We start from the raw sequence: 17,602 nt of genomic DNA, 5'->3' as shown, positions 1-17,602 counted from the left end.
TAACTTGGTGTCCATCACCCTATTTTAAGGAAACACTGCACTACTTACAGGCAGTATTATTAACAGTGTTGACAAGCCCAATCAGGTCTCAGTGGTAGTATTTTAGCAGGCAGTTTCATAAAGTCTTAAAAAGTCTCCTTCGGCACAAACATGGTATATTCAAAATATGCAGATATGCAGACCAAATGCTGCCCACTGACATGTACCAGTAAAGATAACTGAAATACATGTTGTAAAAACAGATTCTAACTATGGTGTTTGTGTACAAAACACTTATTATAGGCCCAACAAATCCTTTGTGATGTTGTGAACTAAAGCCATATGTCATGGCTGTGACATTACAGTGTTTTTAAAAGAGCAAGAGTTGTTACCCATATTAATAATGTAAATTATAGTTTAATTAAAAGATTCCAGTTCCAAAGCACAACAACACACAACCATGCTTTGAACAATATTGCTAACTTTGCTACCTTATAATATAAAATACTTATTAGTAAAACAGAGACCCATTTATTAAATATGTTTCTTTCTGTAGAAATGTAAGCACTGCGGTATTTTGCCTTCTTAAAATATTCAATATACAAGGAAATTTGCATATTAAGAAAAGGTATGACTTTTTTTTAAAAAGATAGAATATGTGTGGTAAAAATATAGTTTGCATTTCTAACTGGTGCTGATCAAATAAAATCAGAAAGACTGCATTACTTTCTGCAAGTAAATTTGCACAGCCGATCCAACATACTCTTCTCTGTACAATGTTAATAGACACAATAGAATAACAAATAATCTGGGGGATGAATTAAAGTCAAATTTTCATTTCAGCACTGTACTTCCTAGTAATTGTTTGTACATAATGTATGTAACAATAGGGTTATTATTTTTTCATAGAATTTAAGAACTCATAATGAAGGAGTTTCAGAACTCAAGCAGAAGAAAAACGTGAGAACCCGGACTCAAGATCTGTTGACCGAGAAGTTTTCTGTACAAATAGCAACACAAGAGTTTTAGACCTCTCCCCAAGCTGCATGTGGTACTATGGGGAAAAGCAGGGTGAGTGACTATCTGTCTCAAGACCCAGGTCAGGTACAACCTCTCACAAGTGTGCTGTACAACCTGACAGCCCTTCTCCTCGGTGCTGAGTCAAGCGTGAGCATGAACTCCTGCATCAGTTGTGCGGTACCGGCCTTGGCGGGGAGCTGTGGAGCAGCACCAAGCTCCCCAGTTCCAGCACATGATGCAACAGATGCAGCTGCCCAGGGAGCCAAGGAGCAAGAAAAACTAGTGAAGCCGTGGAGACACAGGAACTGATAGAGCCAGGATAGGGGAGCAGGAGACAGCATTAGTATGACGACTCAGACATAGAATCATAGACTGGGTTGGGTTGGAAGGGACCTTGAAGATCATGTTGTTCCAACCCCTCTGCCACGGGCAGGGACACCTTCCACTAGACCAGGCTGCTCAAAGCCCCGTCCAACCTGGCCTTGAACACTTCCAGGGATGGGAGTGTTCTTAGATCCTTTGAGAAAAACACATAGCATTATGAGAAAATAGGAAAGCTGCCAAGCTTCTTGCAGATACAGTATACAGACACTTCTGTGCTCTGCCAGCAGTGGCAGCCAGTGCTGGAGGGGGACCCTGGAGGGGATACAAGAATCATGCTGTAGGTAGCTGTGGAAACTGTCTTTCTACTTTCAGTCCCTCAGGGTTAAGTGCTGTGCCCCGAAGTACAAAAACTTTGAAATCTCATTGCTTATTTGTTTCTTGCCACACGCAGTTTTCCTGCCTCTGAAAACAAAATGTTGGTCATTTGGGAGCTTCCTATTACTTTCAGATAGCAAAGATAAAAGACTGGGAGAAACAGTAAATCTACCAAAGCATACCAAACAAAGGTATTTACCTGTTCTATATCTGCTAAGATTTAAGTGACACCTACTCAGTAGTCATTTACATGCAGTTATGTGTGTGCCAGAAAGAGGTATGCTAGAATGAAAAAAAAAAAACCTTGCAAACATCATAAATAAGAAATGAAACACTCCCCCAGACCCGGGTCTCCAGTGCACATATATTAATTACACACCAGAGAGTAAAGCCTCAGTATGTGCAAGCATTTAATTCATTATTTGCATTTATTAAAAACATTCCTTTTCACTTTAACAATACAGTAACCCAACAGTGAAATAACAGCAATTCAAATGCGGTCACTTACAGACATGCGGTTTCTTGTGCCCATTGTACAGTGCAGCGCTGCCAAGTCTCACACCTTAGGAGTAAGCTCTTGCTCTCTCCTCTGTCACACACATACATGCACACACATACAAAATTTACATGTCTGCTCTCACCTATACTCTTTTGGGAAAACCTACAAATTTCATCAATCTCACTCATACAGATTTAAAAATCCTGGCAGCTTTTGAATAGATTTTCTTCATCAGCTGCAATTAAGTGTTGGAAAAGAAATCCAAAATATACAGAGAGAGACTTTCTCCTTAATAGGAAATGTTAGCAATAGTATGTGATTTCTAATATGTTCCAAAGTTTTGCCACACCATCTTACTGGAAGGCAAAGTCTGCATGCCCTGTGATTAGATTTCCTTAAACGCTGGGCAATTCAGTGTTGTCAGCTATAATATAAAACATTATTTATAACTATTTAACTGTTTTAGGAGTATAGTTAATAGCTTTCTGTAACATGATCTTAAGGAAGTTGATTAAGTGTGCTTTACAACGTGACCAGAAAGAGCTTCCGATTAGTGACATCAATATATATATTTTACATCTCACATGGGCCATACTTTTAAAAGTTGGGAGTGTTGAAATAGGAGTCAAACCAAAACGAAATCAAATCATTAGAACCGAAGCATTTCTTTACCACACTTCATCAATATCATCATGTCACGCCAATAGATTGAACATCCACAACATAAAGTACCTTTCTCTGGTAATAAAACCTAGAAATATATAATTTTTCTGTCACTCACACAAAGCAAAGATGGGCCTCAGGGGGAGAATTCAGAGCTGGATCCAAAACTCATCATGGCTTTGGTTCAGGCTGTAACAGAAAATAGAGAAAAAATGTTAGGCTCTGGATCTGAATAAGAGTTCAAATATATCCAAGGTTAAACAGATGTGATGGGGACCCATTTCTAATTCCAAGGCTATAAATTGCTAAAGATGCTCACAGGTTTAAAAAGATAGTGTAGTTATGAAAATAGTAAATGTTTTCCAAACATGCAAAACTCTGTTCCCTGGGAGTCTGTAATTGCCCCACACTTCCTTTGGCAATTCCAGTAAGCTGCTTACAGTTTTTATTCCTCGTTCATCTCCTGCCTGAAGAGGGACTGGTCTCATCCTGGCAAAGAAAGTCTCAGTATAATTACAAAGCAGGGAAATTTTTACGTCCCAGATTAGATTTCAAACTTCTTTGGAATCCAGTGAAGTTCAAATCCAGTTACTGCTTTCACATACATTTTTACTTTATTTAATATTTATGTCAAAACCAGAATCACAATTTGCCGTTGTATATTTGTCCTCATATTTATGCACTTCAGAAAATGAGGCACTAAGAAAAAGGTTCTCCCAGATTTTTATTTCCAAATAAATACCCTGATGAAATGTATTTTGCCAACAAAATGAGACATATATTCCTTGGGAATTGTACATATAGACACAAAAAGAGAGAGAACTGATTTTTTTTTAGCCTTAAGAAGAGAAAGCCATAGAGAGATCATGTTGCTACCTACACCCAGCTAAGCAGAGGGTGTAGAAAAGATGGAACCAAGCTCTTTTCAGAGGTGCACAGTGAAAGGACAAGAGGCAAGAGACAAAATTGGAACGTGAGAAATTCCACTTTGATATAAAGAAACATTTTTACAGTGGGTGTTTTCAACCACTGGAAGAGGTTCCCTACATGACGGTGGAACCTCCATCCTTGGAGACATTCAAAACGTGGCTGGGCAAGGCCCTGAGCGACATGCTTTCCTCTGACCTGCTCTAGAGGTCCCTTCCAACCTCCATGGTTCTGATTTTATGTCATATATAGGGAGAATTGCTTCAAAAAGATACTTGACATCATTCACCATTTTTTCCTTAAAAACCCCTGCCAGTATTGGCTAAACACTGATCCTGCATGCTTAGAATGCAATTCTAGTATACATGGAAAGTATACCATTGTTGTAAAATACTGACTTGAATGAAAACAGTTTCCTGTTACTGAAATCAGTGGGGTTAGAAAGGTGAAAATCAAGTCAGAAGGAGATGGGAATATTGCCATCATACCTGTACTAAGCTTTTCTAATTGAATTAATGTATTAGTGTTAGAGTGTCTCACAAGACTAGGGATTCACTAGAAATGCTGATATTAAACTTCCTTTTTATTTGACAGTGTTAAATATTTTGTAAAGAATGTAGGCAAATATAGAAAAGTAGTGGGTTTTTTCCTACTTGAAAGCAAATTTTCCAAAAGATTTATATCACATGGATGCATTTCAGGAGATAGTGTCTCATGATCCCTGTCTAGAAAATTCAGACTGATTAAGGCACTCAACCATTATTTTTCAGAGCAAGTGCAAATTTCACGTGACAGTTCCAATCACATTGTTCTTGATTCAGATCTTTCTTTGTACTAGTACAAGCATATTGATTGTTGATCCTGGGATCACAGTGCACAACTTGTCCATTTGGGTAAAGTCCGTCATTTCTCAAAGGTGCAATAATAACATGAAAAAAAAGCTCTGCATCGTCTTTCTGTAAAATAGCTATAAATTCTAGAGGGATAAAATTGATATCTAACCTTAGGATACAAATACATACATGAGAACACTTATTAAAACATACATTTATTTTGGTATGAAATGTTCTTAATTTGAATAATTGATTAAATATTTTTATATCATATATATATATGTGTGTGTGTATATATATATAACCACTATATATATGTGGTTAAGATAAAGAGTTTAAAAATACATGTTTTCCTGAAAACTGTGGATATAAGTACAAGAAAATACAAGATTATTCTTGATTTGTTTGTCCAAATATTTACATTGTACATGTGACAACCAGCATATGTAGTTTGTTTTACCTTTTACATATGCATTTAGCAATAGAAGCAGTAACTTAATACTGAATTATGACTAAACCATAACTAACTCTTTTGACTGAATAAACATTTATGGACTGAGCACAGAAATACCTCAAGTTTCTTAAAACCCTCAGAATAGGGGATTTTTTTTTTTTTTTAAATTAGGAAGCAGAGTTTTTTTCAAGGCATTCATTGTAAAAACTTTGTTAGCTGCCAAAGAACATCTTTATTTCAAACTTACCATTATATTCCCATAAACCAGCATTATAACGGTGTTAAATAAAAGCAAAACTACTTAGTCTCACCAACACTGATACTCCCCAGCTAATAATTGCAAACCCCAAGTTCTTCCCAAGTCCCAGCCCACGCGAGAACAGTGTCTTGTGACTCTTAGACAGCCCTTTATCAGGTCATACAGAGCAAAGAGCAGTGAGGAGAAGAAATGGAGGGTAGAGATAAGAAGAAATAGCTCTCCCCACCTCCTTAAAAATATTTATTGCTTTTCTGATTAATGTACTAGTTTCATTTTCCACTACAAAAATTGATCTGGTCTTAAAGGAGAGAGTGCTGCACATACAGTTCTTGTGTCTTCTGAAATGATCTATTAGTACAGTGTAGGAAATTTATTGCTTTCCAGGGAAAATGGAGTATATGGATGATACAGGAGATTATTAGCTGTGTATACAAATCAAATGATTACTTAGTAATCTGTGATACACCTGAAGACATAAGACTGTTTTCAGAAACAAGAAGCACAAAACAGAAGCCAGTACAATGAATAACCTTTATTACTTAAAAAGACGATTTTTATGCTCCAGCTTAGTTTAATTTCTGTTAGGACTGCCCATGAAAAAGCTGGTGAACTTGTCAAAAACCTAAGTCAAAACTTCTAATAATTAATTCTATAATATTAGATAATATTAATTATAATGTCTCTCCAGATAACCTGTTTGATGGGAATACACATGAAACCATGTAAGAAACAGTAGTAGCAAAGAGTTAAAGGTGATCTTGAAGAGAGTTTGTGGTAGCAGCCAACGTTGGGCATATTGGGAGAAATCCCACAGAACCGGTGACCATTACTCATCACTGTTCGTCGTTACTCAGTCCTGTTACTCTGGTAAGTGATCTGTGACTTGACATTGGTTGAAAATCAAGTAAATTCAGTCTATTTGTGAGGTATTGTATGTTCACGGAGATCCGCCACCGTAAGCAAGCAGGAGAACCGTGTGTAAACATTTATGGTCGCTCTTATCTCACCCCTCCGTCAGCTTGGGAAGACTCGCAAAGGCTGGGAGATTAATGGTGGCGGCTTCTGAGGTGCAAGGACGCCTGTGTTTTGGAAGTGGGACCGAGACGGAGACGACTAAAGTAGGGTACGTGAGTACTGTAACGTTGTAATAACGAAGATGAAGGGAGGGACCTGCGGTAGGTGCGCTCGACGGAGGTAACAGCTGCAGGGCTCCACGGGCGCTGGGAGCAGAGCCCCGCCCGGGCCCTCTCGCCCCCCTGCAGCCGTGCGGGCTGCGGCAGCGCGAGGCGGCCTGAGGGGCCTCAAGCGGGACGGGGCGGAGAGGCGCGGGCCCGGCCCGGCCCCCCCCCCCCCCCCCGGCCGGCTCCGGCGGCGGCTCCCTGGCGGCGGCCCGCCCCCGCGGGGGCAGAGCCGCGGCTGGAAGTGACGCGGGCGGGCAGGCGGGGCTGCGAGGCGCTGGTGGCGGAGGCCCCATGTTGATGTCCCCGGCGCCCTCCGCGCCTCTGTAGGTGAGGGGCCCGCCGCGGCCGGGCTGAGGGGGGACGGGGAGCTCCGACACCTTTTTCCCTGCCGGCCTCCGGCAGCTGCCGGGGCGGGCGGGGCCGTTAGGCCGCGGGCCTCAGTTCTGCGCCACCGGGAGGGAAGTCGGCCTCTGTCTTGGGCCAGTCGTAGTCGGGAGGGGAGAAGCGGGGGAGCAGCGGCCGTTTCGGGGGGGCGCGGGGCCCAGGCGGCCGTGCTGTGGGAGGCGGCGGGACTCCTCTCCCCCGCCGCGGCGGCGAGCGCGTTGCGAAGGCCCGGGGCAAAGGTGATCTGCGGCGGGCAGGGCAGGGCAGGGCAGGGCAGGGGCGGGGGCGGGGGGCGGCGGCGGGGCGCAGGCCGGCCCCGCGGAGCGGGGGGAAGGTGGGGCGGGTTGGGGCCGCGGGTGTCAGGTGCGCCCCGGCCCGGCGGAGCCGCAGCCGGAGGGTGCCGGGAGGAGCTGGCTGGGGCGGCGCGGCTCGTCCTGCTTTTGTTTTTCCTGCCTGGCGAGGTTTTGCTCCCTCCGTCCTTTTCGGTGCGTCAAACCAAACGCGTCGTTCAGCCTCCCCGAGGGAATCGCTTGTCATGTTAGTAATGAAGCCTAAGCGTAGCTCTTCCGCCTCCTCCTCCTCCTCCTCTTCTATTTCCCAACCGGTAGCTGTGAGCTAAGTAAGCAAGCACCCAGCATCCCCTAAACTATCCTTGAACTGTAAGTAGATCTCGGCTTCACCTAAGCTCTGGGGATTTTCCTGCTGGAGAACAGTAATCCCAAATGATTCTGCTGGTCTGTACAAGTTCTGATTTGTGACTAGTTCTGCTTTGGGCTTGGAAACCAGCCTCCCTTTGCTGTTTTCACTGAGGCTAGTACTCGGCTGTGATAGCTAGCAACCAGTGTGCAGAAATGAAGGGTTGGGGGTGGTTTTGGTGTGTGGTTTTTAAAATTATTGTTATTTTTTATTGATTTGCAATATGTGCTTATAATAAACTATCCAATTTTAAAAATGGACATATTTTAGAAAAATTAAATTCAGTTGTTTTTGTTACTTAATGTTTTGTTTACTCTTTCTGTACTTATAATGGATAATGAAAACTTAAACAGTCTGTTTTGTGTCAATATTTGGCTTCAAGTACTACTAAGTTACTAAAAATGATTTAATGTGTTGCACTTGAAAAAAATTAAGTCTATTCTGTTTCTTTTAGAATTATAGAAACTGCTGCTTCATACCACTTATAATTCTGAGTGGATTTGAGAAATGTCTTAAATGTAATCCTCTGCTTTGAGAGGTGTGGGAGTTTTCAGGGTTTACTATGCCATAAAATTTCCTACGCTCTTTTGGACTCTGAAGCAAGATAACAGATATGATTTATGTGTACCCTCTTGTCTCTCAAAAGCTGTCTTTCGATCTTTCCTTGATTTCTTGCTTCTGTAGGTTCTTGTTTTTGTGATTTATATCTGTTAATCTTCACAAGCTTGGCATTTTATCTTACTACTTGTGTTGTTCGGGGTACAAAACTGCTTTCTACTTAACATCTGATACGTCAAAATAATATCATGGCTGCCCATGTGAACTTCATGTGTTATGCAAAATTGGGCAGTAATAAGCTTAAAACGTCGAGGGCTTAAACCTAAAAAAATGCCTGTTTACCTTTTCCTTGTTTTGAGTGATGAATACATGTTTACTTCAGAGTACGTTTTGTTTCAGAAAATGTGAATTCCTTGCTACTTATTTTTTAACTGGTGAAATTTTAAAAGGCCATAGAAAATACAAAAATAGCCTTTGATCTTTGAACTTCCTGAGACTTGCAGTGGCCCGTCCCTTTTTGGGATTGGTTTCTACACGTATCTTCAATGAGAGTAATATATTATGCCATTAAGTATATTATATTGGCAGTTACCTCATTTGAGGTGTGAATTTGCTTGGTGAGTATCAGATTACTTATAATAGCAATTACAAGAATGGGATGGCTCATCTTTCTAGAAATATGTTGGATATATAAGGCTCCGATCCTCCTGATATCAAATGTTTTGACAAACTTGTGATTGTACGTTGAAGTCAAACACTTGAAACTTCTCAGTTGCCCATCTTACATTTTTGGCAGATGTTGCCGAATCAGAGGAAGGGATATTTTTGTTCTGCATGTGAAACATCATGCACTGCTGTAGTTTTTAGTAATGTGGTGGGAATGAGGTGATGAATGGAAAGCATGATTAAAAGCTTTTGCAGTCCAACTGAGTAGTGTTAATCCATCAAACTGCATGCTTACCTAAATGTTCTTGCTATCAGTCAAGTCCATTGTTTATGGTAATGAAGCTAAACATACAGGGCTGGGAGCATATGTGTTAAGGTGAGAAAGGTAAGAGATGCTCACAAACTGCTAAACAGAGGCAAGAGAACTCTTGAAGAAGAAGGAAAAAAAACCTAAACAAAATCAGACAAAACCATCTTGTTTAGATAAACTTGTCACTTTTACTGTGAAGGGAAGAAAAACTTCATGTATAAAAATGCTGTGAAAAGCACTGAGCAGTACAGATTCTGAGAAAAGTTTAAAGTACGGAACTACAGAACTGTGTTTTTCCTTCCCTGGCACATCCAGAACCATTAAGAATATTTCATCAAGTTAGAACCCTGCTTTGTTTTTACACAAACTCTTTTACTTCCCACTTTCTGTTGCTGTATCTGAGATATAATACTAGGGGCATTCAGCTAAGCAGTGCTTTCTCTCCATCTTGATGTCATTGCTGAAATAACTGCCCTTTTATTCTGAGAGGTGATTGTTTTGGAGTGATACTGAGGCAGTGCACTTTGGTAGACTTGGTCTATAGTTATCTGTTCTCAGAACAATGGAACTAATTGTTAGGTTTCTCTGTCTTGTATATTTCAAATAGATTAATTTTTGTAACGTAACTAATTTTTCCACTATATTAAAATACCAACTTCTACAATTTTGTTACAGATCAAACATGTCATCCTTTCAAGAAGTTCCGTCTTCAGCTAATACTTTGCAAACTTCCAATTTTGCACATGTGATTTTTCAAAACGTGGCAAAAAGTTATTTGCCGAACACACATCTTGAATGTCACTATACCCTGACCCAGTTCATCCATCCTCATCAGAAAGACTGGGTTGGCATTTTCAAGGTAGGTAAAGCTTGTTACATTGCTACTTCTCAAATGTTTACTGTCTTCTCTCTTACCAGTTAAAACAATTCAAATAACAGTAAAAGCTCTCTCATAAACTTAAATGGAATGTCACTGAAGTGATGTATTCGTTCCTGCTATTAGAGAGTGAATTTTGTAACAGAGATCAAACTGGAGATCAAAACTAGAGGAATGAATACACTAAGTCTGCTGGAGTAAAGGGAAGGTGTGATGTGGTGGTGTTGTGCAGAAGTAAGTGGAGAAGATTTGAGTAGAGGTGCGTGGGTACAGAGTGACATTGTGAGCAGGACTATATAAGGACTGTGAGCCAGTGTAAGTGTGAAATGTGTGTGGAAGGAGCAAAAACTAAGCTGGAGATATCCTGACCCACATCCCTGACTCATTTTTGTTGCTAGAACAGACTGAGCTGTATAAATCACTGAAATTATTCAAAACAGACCCTTGAAAAACGAAAGAGGGGTGAGGCCACAGCTAAGTTATTTGGAGTTATTTTTAAATGTTAATAAAGTTTCATTTATGGTATTAGAAATTGATTAATTCTTTTATCTGGTTGTATTTAAAACCTTGATCTGTGTTTCTTTATCAGTATAGCTCCTAGGAGATGATGCTTAAATTCCTTACTTGAATGGTTAATAGAAGTTTTGATTTGGGCTTTAAAGAAGGGATGCTTTGGCAGTGGAAAAGGGGGAAAGGTAACAGGCTATCTCAGTACTGAAGGACCTTTCCCTTAGAACTGTCCACAGTTTAAGAGTGTAAATGCTTGACCTCATTGTAATCTGCAGATCACCAATGGATTGCTAGTCTTTATTCAAGATAAATTACTCTTCTGCAAAACAGAAGTACTATGCTCTGTAACAAAGCAGAAACATTTTTAATGCTGTATGTAATGCCTGTACAATCACTGAATTGTGCGAGGGAAGCATTATTGTACAGACACATTTCTCTAGTGGGAAGTTTTAAGAAATATTTGTGTAAATATATACCTTGATTATTTGCAAAGTTTTGACAAATAGTGTAACTGAGCACACTTGAATGTTTATTTAATGGCATTAATGAAACTTTAAAAAAATCTTTATCAAATCTTTAAAGAGGGTGCTGTTCATATTATGCATAAGCATTTTGAAATTATTTAAATGTAACTTGAGAAGTCAATGTTGTGGCTTTGTCTGTTGATCTAAGTGAGGGAGGCAGTCAGACAGGACCTGAAGACTACTAAATAGGAAAATAAAAAAAAAAAGGTATGAACCAGTTTTTCATTGACTACGCAAAATGCTACGTACAGGTATCTTTGATTTCATCTTGACTGTGATGATAGATTTCATAAACTATTGAGGTAGAGTTTTCCGTCTTAACAGTGGCAGGTAATACAGCTTTGGCAGTCATTTGAGGAACATGCTGAGGTGGTATATGGTAGTACTGCTGCTGAAAGGAACATCTTTTTACACAGGGTGGCTTATTTCTTGTTCTTCCTCTCCTTTATGTGAAACAAGCTCTTGTGTGATGAATCAAATCAGGGAATTGATTGAGGTTAAGACCAACATTTTGGGACTGGATTTTTTTTTAATGGAATTCCCCAACTGAGTTTTCGGTTCACCTAATTCTCATCAACACGAGGGAAGGAAGCACTGTGAGATGAGGAAAAGGATAAAAAGTGTTTTCTTTTTTGTGACTAGGTCAGCTTATACTGAGTGTTACAAATACACTGTCTTAGTGTAGTTCTAGTACAGTGAGTTAAATGGAACCTGATGCCCAATGGTATCTGTGTCTACAAATATGCATCTGGATGAGTAATGTTTACAGTGTAATGTTTACAGTAAAATAAATGCTGAAAATGTAATCATACTGGGATAGATAATAGACAGAAGTTGTACTATACTGTGATCTGAGTGTAAAAATGAGTGACTTCTTTAGAACTGATAGTTACTGTATAATCAACAAACTACCTGGAGGTGGTTTGAAAACTGGTAAAATAGTCAGGGGTTTTATCATTTACCTTTCTAAAACACATAAGAAGGATCTGCAGTATGTGATGCATGTTTACTAAAGTGATTTTCAGCATTTAAAAGAAAGCAAATATTGACGTATTATGAGAACAATAATTAATGGCCTTTGGTATTGGCCTAGCATGCAGGGAAAGTGAGGCTTCTATGGGAAAACTCAAAGTATCAATTCACTGACTGTTGATGTATCTGGAATAGAAATCCACCTGGTCTTTCTGAGGTAAACAAATTGCTTAGAAAACAAACCTGTTTAAGCTGATAACATTTAACCTTTGCCTGGATTTGCACAGAAAGTTACTAGTGTTGTAATAGTGAATACTGGACAGAGGCACATAGTTTAAAAAGAAACACCCTGCCACCTCCCTCCAGCCAAAAAAAACTTACTGATAATTTCAGATTAGTATAGAAAATAAGTATGGAGTAAGATTTTTTTTTTTTTTTTTTTTCTTCCCTGTGTGTGTTTTTTTCTGTTTGGTTCCCCCCTCCCGTACATTATTTTTGGTTCTAAATGTTGACTTTCGTTCCATTTTCAGGAGCAATGCCTTCAGCTGTATTCTGTCCTGTGTTTGCTCCACTGGTTAGCTAATAATTTTTTTTATTGAAGTGAACAAAACCTATAGGTACCTTCTTAAGCGAATGGTTTGCGTTTAGGTTGCAAGTCCAGGTACGTTTCTTCAGCAGCAATGATGTCTTGAGTAGGTTATTTGTATCCTTGTATTATCCTGTTTGTTTTGCTAGTCCAGCTGTTTGTGCACAGTGAAATGGATTAGGGAAGTGATCTGCCAGAAGAATACAGCCCCTCCTCCCCCAACTTTTACCATCTTATTTCGTAACTGGTTTGGTTCTTCAATTTGATCACTGTGTGATGCAATGGGCAGCTGTGCTGGCATCACAGTGATGGAAACAAGTGGACGAGGAAGGTGTGTGGGAGAAGATCTATACCTACTTTTTTGCCATGACTGTTCAATGTAGAATGACAATTGAAGCTTCTTTTAAAAAGTTCTGTTCTGAGGAGCAAGTTTTAGGGGTTTGGTTTGTCAGTTTCTTTTTAAAATGGAAATAGAACTGATAGTTCCAGAAGCAAAACCTGATTTCATATACAGACTTTTAATTTCTAGCTTGAGTTTTTAAATGTTACCATAGTATGCACTACATGTCTAATAGACTCTTTTTGTTCCATCTACATTTGCATTTGTGATTGTTGTAGTTGCCATTAGTGTTGTGCAGCTTATGTGAAGAAGTGATGTTAGAAATGGAATCCTTGGTAGGAGCCATAAATTGCTCATAAGAGTTTCTTTGAGTGTCTTATTGTGGTTATTTATTCATTTTGCTCTTCATTATACCAGTCTTTTTCACTTGATACACATTCTTTTTCACTTGCTAGACTTAAAGCTTGTGAGGTTATTTTCTCTGTCCTCACTAGGAATATTTGCAGTTTGCTGTGTCTACTGAGTATATTTTGTACTATGAAAAGATAATGGCCTCAGTGGAAGGTACCTCAGCAGGTTCTTTGATGTTTGCAGTTGTTTATTTGCAGTTATCTTCTTCGCAAGGATATTTTAGAAAACAATTTCAAATAAGGAGCCAAAGCAAGATAAAGTACCACCTCCATGTTCTCCATCAGAGGCATGAAAAAGGTCTTGTTGGGAGGTAGAATAGGTCTAGAACTTCAGACCTAAGCTAGGGATTTGTGTCATACAGCATTATGACAAACTACTAAGGAAATCAGCAAACAAATAACAGTTCATCTAAAACTTAACAGGTTATTCGAACTTCTCTGCATATGCTGTAGATTAAACATGTTTTTGTTCTTCCCAGCATAATTTAAGTTGCTAAACACTGAACTTTTGTAATGCTGAGTGTAAGGTACTTAGTGGTGGTGGTAGGAAATTTAAAACTGTTCCCAAGAAAGTAATTTTCTATTGTTGATAAAAATGCAAACCCGGTGTTCATAAACTGAAAGGGTAACATTGCAAATAGGAGAATTACTTAAGATATACCATTTTTCTTACAAACTAGGTATATCTAAAGGTGTATGCTAGTGTTGGGATTAGACCTTTGGCAGAAACTTGGAGGGGTGAGAAGTACAATGATGGAGATGATGTTACCCTTCACAGCAGCAGTTCTGAATACGCAGCATTTTTATTCTTTTTCTGTATATTTATCTTTCTTTTTCTTCCTTATCCCCTACAGGAGGCTTAAAACCAGGTTTTGACTCAGTCTTCAAATCTGTTGTCTTTCATTGCTGCTATTTCTTTTTGCTTTTGTGACATTCTGGAGGGTCATTTGTAATCAAGTGCCAAAAGGTCTTGATCAGTTATGTCCGTCCTTGTTAAAGAGGGAAAAAAAGGGCAGTTTTACAGATAAGTACTGGTCTAGTACTTGGCATGGACATCCTGACCCTGACTCCCTTTTCATGCAGTTTTATGGGAAGTAGAATTTGAGATCAACTTTCCCACCAGTGAAGGTTTCTTTGCAGAAACTGATGGTTCTTAGTGTGGAGTCAAAGGGGAGAAGGCTTATCATTCTTGATTGATTTCATAGGAGGTCTGTACTCCCAGAATGATCCAAGACCAGTGGCCCCTCTTTATTCTTCCCTGCTTATCTTTGATTAATCAAAATCTGGAGAGGCCCTCTAAACCTTTGAAATGAGGAAAAATAATTAATATGTGCACTACATCTGGTTGCAAAAATGGTCCGTCTGGGGGAAGTCTACATCTTGTGACTTTTTCACAATAAAGTGGATTAATCATATGGCCATGTGATATTTTTACATTATTAATGCATAATGTCCAGATTTGCAGAAGTGTTCGAAAAACCTGCTTGTCTTTTAGGAAGCAGTGTTTAACCCTCTGTCTAGGACCTATGTGTGCAAACAGGACTGACAGCTGTTCGGTATACGAGGGAGGCAGGTTTACTATATATCTCAGAGGCCCAAGGAAAGAATGTTATGAGCATAATAAAAGATATTGCTTCAAGAGAGTGGCGTTAAAGGTGTGGGTGTTTGTGGGGTATATCGTAATACTTTCTGGGTTTCTGAAGATTTAATTTTGCTGAGGCCAGCATGCTGGAAAGAACTGTGATAGCAGCAGTTAATCTTACAGCTAATGGTTTTGGTCTTGCTGTGTCATTAATTAACTACTCCCTCAAAACTTTTCTGTTCCTCACTTATAGTTTGGTATATTTTTCTAAGTAATCTACATCACCGTTCTTCTAGGATGTTGGTTTAAGTTATAGACGTGCTTTGGTATTGATTGCCTTTGTGTACCAATAGAGAAGAAAAGGAAATCGTTTATTTCTTAATGTCCACGTTTTTAATATTCACAATTTAAAAATGGTGATCTGATGTTGTGATAACTTAACATATAGAAGAACTGAATAACGAGGATTGGGAAGATCTTAGTAACTGTTTGAACATAAGAAGTGCCTGCTTGCTCTGAGAGAGTATTCCATATTTAGGAGGTCACACAGTGAAGTACCTGTATTTACATGCAGCTTAATTTCTGTCTTTTCAATGTACTGATTTACAGCAAACCTCAGAATTAACTTGTCTGTGGTCAAAACTTCTATAACAGAATTTAACAGTGAGTTTGATGGATAACTAAGGAATAGCTTGGTGGTTGTGTTTTATTGAGGCCATATAGATATATTTTTGTATAGTACTCGGGGTTATTTAGTATCCTTTGGACTGCAAATAACAGTACAACTTGTGAGTCATTTAAATGTCCTGATTTTATTGTAGATTTTATTTATTTATTTTTTAAAGATACCAATTACTTCCATATATGCAGATCATGTTGTGAAGTATAGTGCAACAGCCGGGTGTGTTATTGACTACAGGCATATGGAAATACAATTTTTCTGGCATGGAATCATCGCTACAGGGCTTGATAGATGCAGGAATGTGTAGTGGGCAGTCTGTCCTTTTGTTAAAATAGTTGGGAATAGAATTATTGGAATGCAGAATGTTTTGAGATCTGTTGTGTCCATGAATTAGAAGGATTCTGTTGGTTTCTGATTTACGTTCTTTGGAAAAGCATATTGCAAATAACAGATACTATTTTGCTTAAAAAAAAGTCCATGGCAATATTGATGGCTGTTTCCATACCAGATGAGGAGAAGGATAATCTGGGTTTACATGCTGTTACATTTGACAAGAAATTTTGATGTTTAATTCCAAGTGTCATTAACTTTCTAAAAATACTTGCTCTGTTAGGTTTCTGTGGTCAGAGGCAGAATTGGCATAACACAGTAGTCAGTAGCTGCTAACATTTTTGAAGTAAAAGATTGTGCAAATTTATAGTTCTCATGAAATGTGATAGTAAATGAATATTTCACTTAAACCCCACCTACGCTTTTTAAATATGTTTTCATGATTAACTCTTAATGTAACCAGTAACATTGTTATTCTTTGATCTGTCATAACATTTCCTTGGACAGTCATTTATATATGTAACAAGTTTTCTTTTAGAGAGTTCATATTGTTTCTATATTTATTTTGATTTATACCTAATAAGAGAGAAAGTTGATGCTATGGTCTAGGCACTCTGTCAATGTCATTTTGACATATTCCTCTGAAATGTGAGGTAGAAATACAACCAACAGGAGATGATGATAGGTTAGGATCCTGATAGTACCTTGATATTGCAACAAATACCATATGTTCTCAATAGCCCAAGTTAAAAGATTGTATGTGTTTGTAACATTGAGCAGATTTGGACTTCATCGGGTCTGGGCATGAGAGAACATTTTAAGATTACAGCCTTTCACAGAGTCGAGAGTACCTTGCAGCCAGCTTCTACCCTAAAAATGTTTCAGCTTTAGGGCTTCTGCTGTATAACAAATTTTTATCTCAGTGTGAGTAGCAAGGTCATGTCTGAAGTGAAGCCTTAAATGGCTTGGACTGAGATAAGTCAAAGCTGCATGTGGTATAAGGTGATCACAGACATTAAAAAACCCAAGATTGTAGCTTTGACTTCATTGTTTACTTATTTTGAAATGTCTATGCCGTAACATTGCTAAAATGTACTTAATACTTAAAGTATTTTTCCTCATGTCCATGTTCTGAAAGCTTTTGTACAGTTTGATTCTTTCAGAATTGGCATCTAGTTATCATTATTTGATGAAGATGCATGTTTTCAAAAATATATCGCATCAGCAGCATGTCAGTATTAACAGTAAACTATCAGTAATTTTGCCCAGTATGAGCTTCACTACCCCCAGATGTTTTAATTTTTCCATCTGTTAATTCACTTAGAAGAAATTGTTATCTGTAGCTGCCTGTTGTAGGCTGTTACAGGCTACAATAATGCTAGAACTACTGTGACTTGCAAGTAGTGTGACTTGAACTCAGGGGTTATGGCAGAAACCAAGCCTGCTGTGGAGAAATCACTTCCTAGGATATTGAGCCCAATTGCATTTTGCTTAGACACCTGTGTTTTCTGTGGTTTGGGTCAAAATAACTGTTTCTTACCTTGTGAAATATGTAAAGGATGTTGACTTACTGTTGCCAGTAATAATGATACTGTATAACGTGTATCCAAAGCCTTATCTACTGTCTGTAATTGTGCTTCTTTCAGTGGTAGTTTATTGTC

General features: G+C 38.8%; 1 protein-coding gene across 4 annotated transcripts in view; it reads left to right on the top strand.

Annotated features, from left to right (window-relative positions):
- The first annotated feature begins 6,731 nt into the window (after positions 1-6,731).
- Positions 6,732-17,602, top strand: part of TAX1BP1 (Tax1 binding protein 1) — a 63,402-nt gene continuing 52,531 nt past the window's right edge. For 2 of the 4 annotated variants that reach the window (XM_032991519.2, XM_032991520.2), the window contains exon 1: positions 9,804-9,987. In XM_032991519.2, coding sequence (XP_032847410.1) covers positions 9,811-9,987 — 177 coding nt within the window. In that variant the 5' untranslated portion in view covers positions 9,804-9,810. Of the gene's footprint in view, positions 6,842-9,803; positions 9,988-17,602 lie in introns of those variants that run through there. The other 2 variants (XM_032991518.2, XM_032991517.2) reach the window with 2 other exon arrangements.

This window comes from Tyto alba, unplaced genomic scaffold, assembly GCF_018691265.1.
Source record: "Tyto alba isolate M040663 unplaced genomic scaffold, T.alba_DEE_v4.0 Super-Scaffold_38, whole genome shotgun sequence".
NCBI lineage: Eukaryota > Metazoa > Chordata > Aves > Strigiformes > Tytonidae > Tyto > Tyto alba.
Note: the sequence above shows the minus strand (reverse complement) of the source record. Positions and strands in the feature narration are given on the sequence as shown.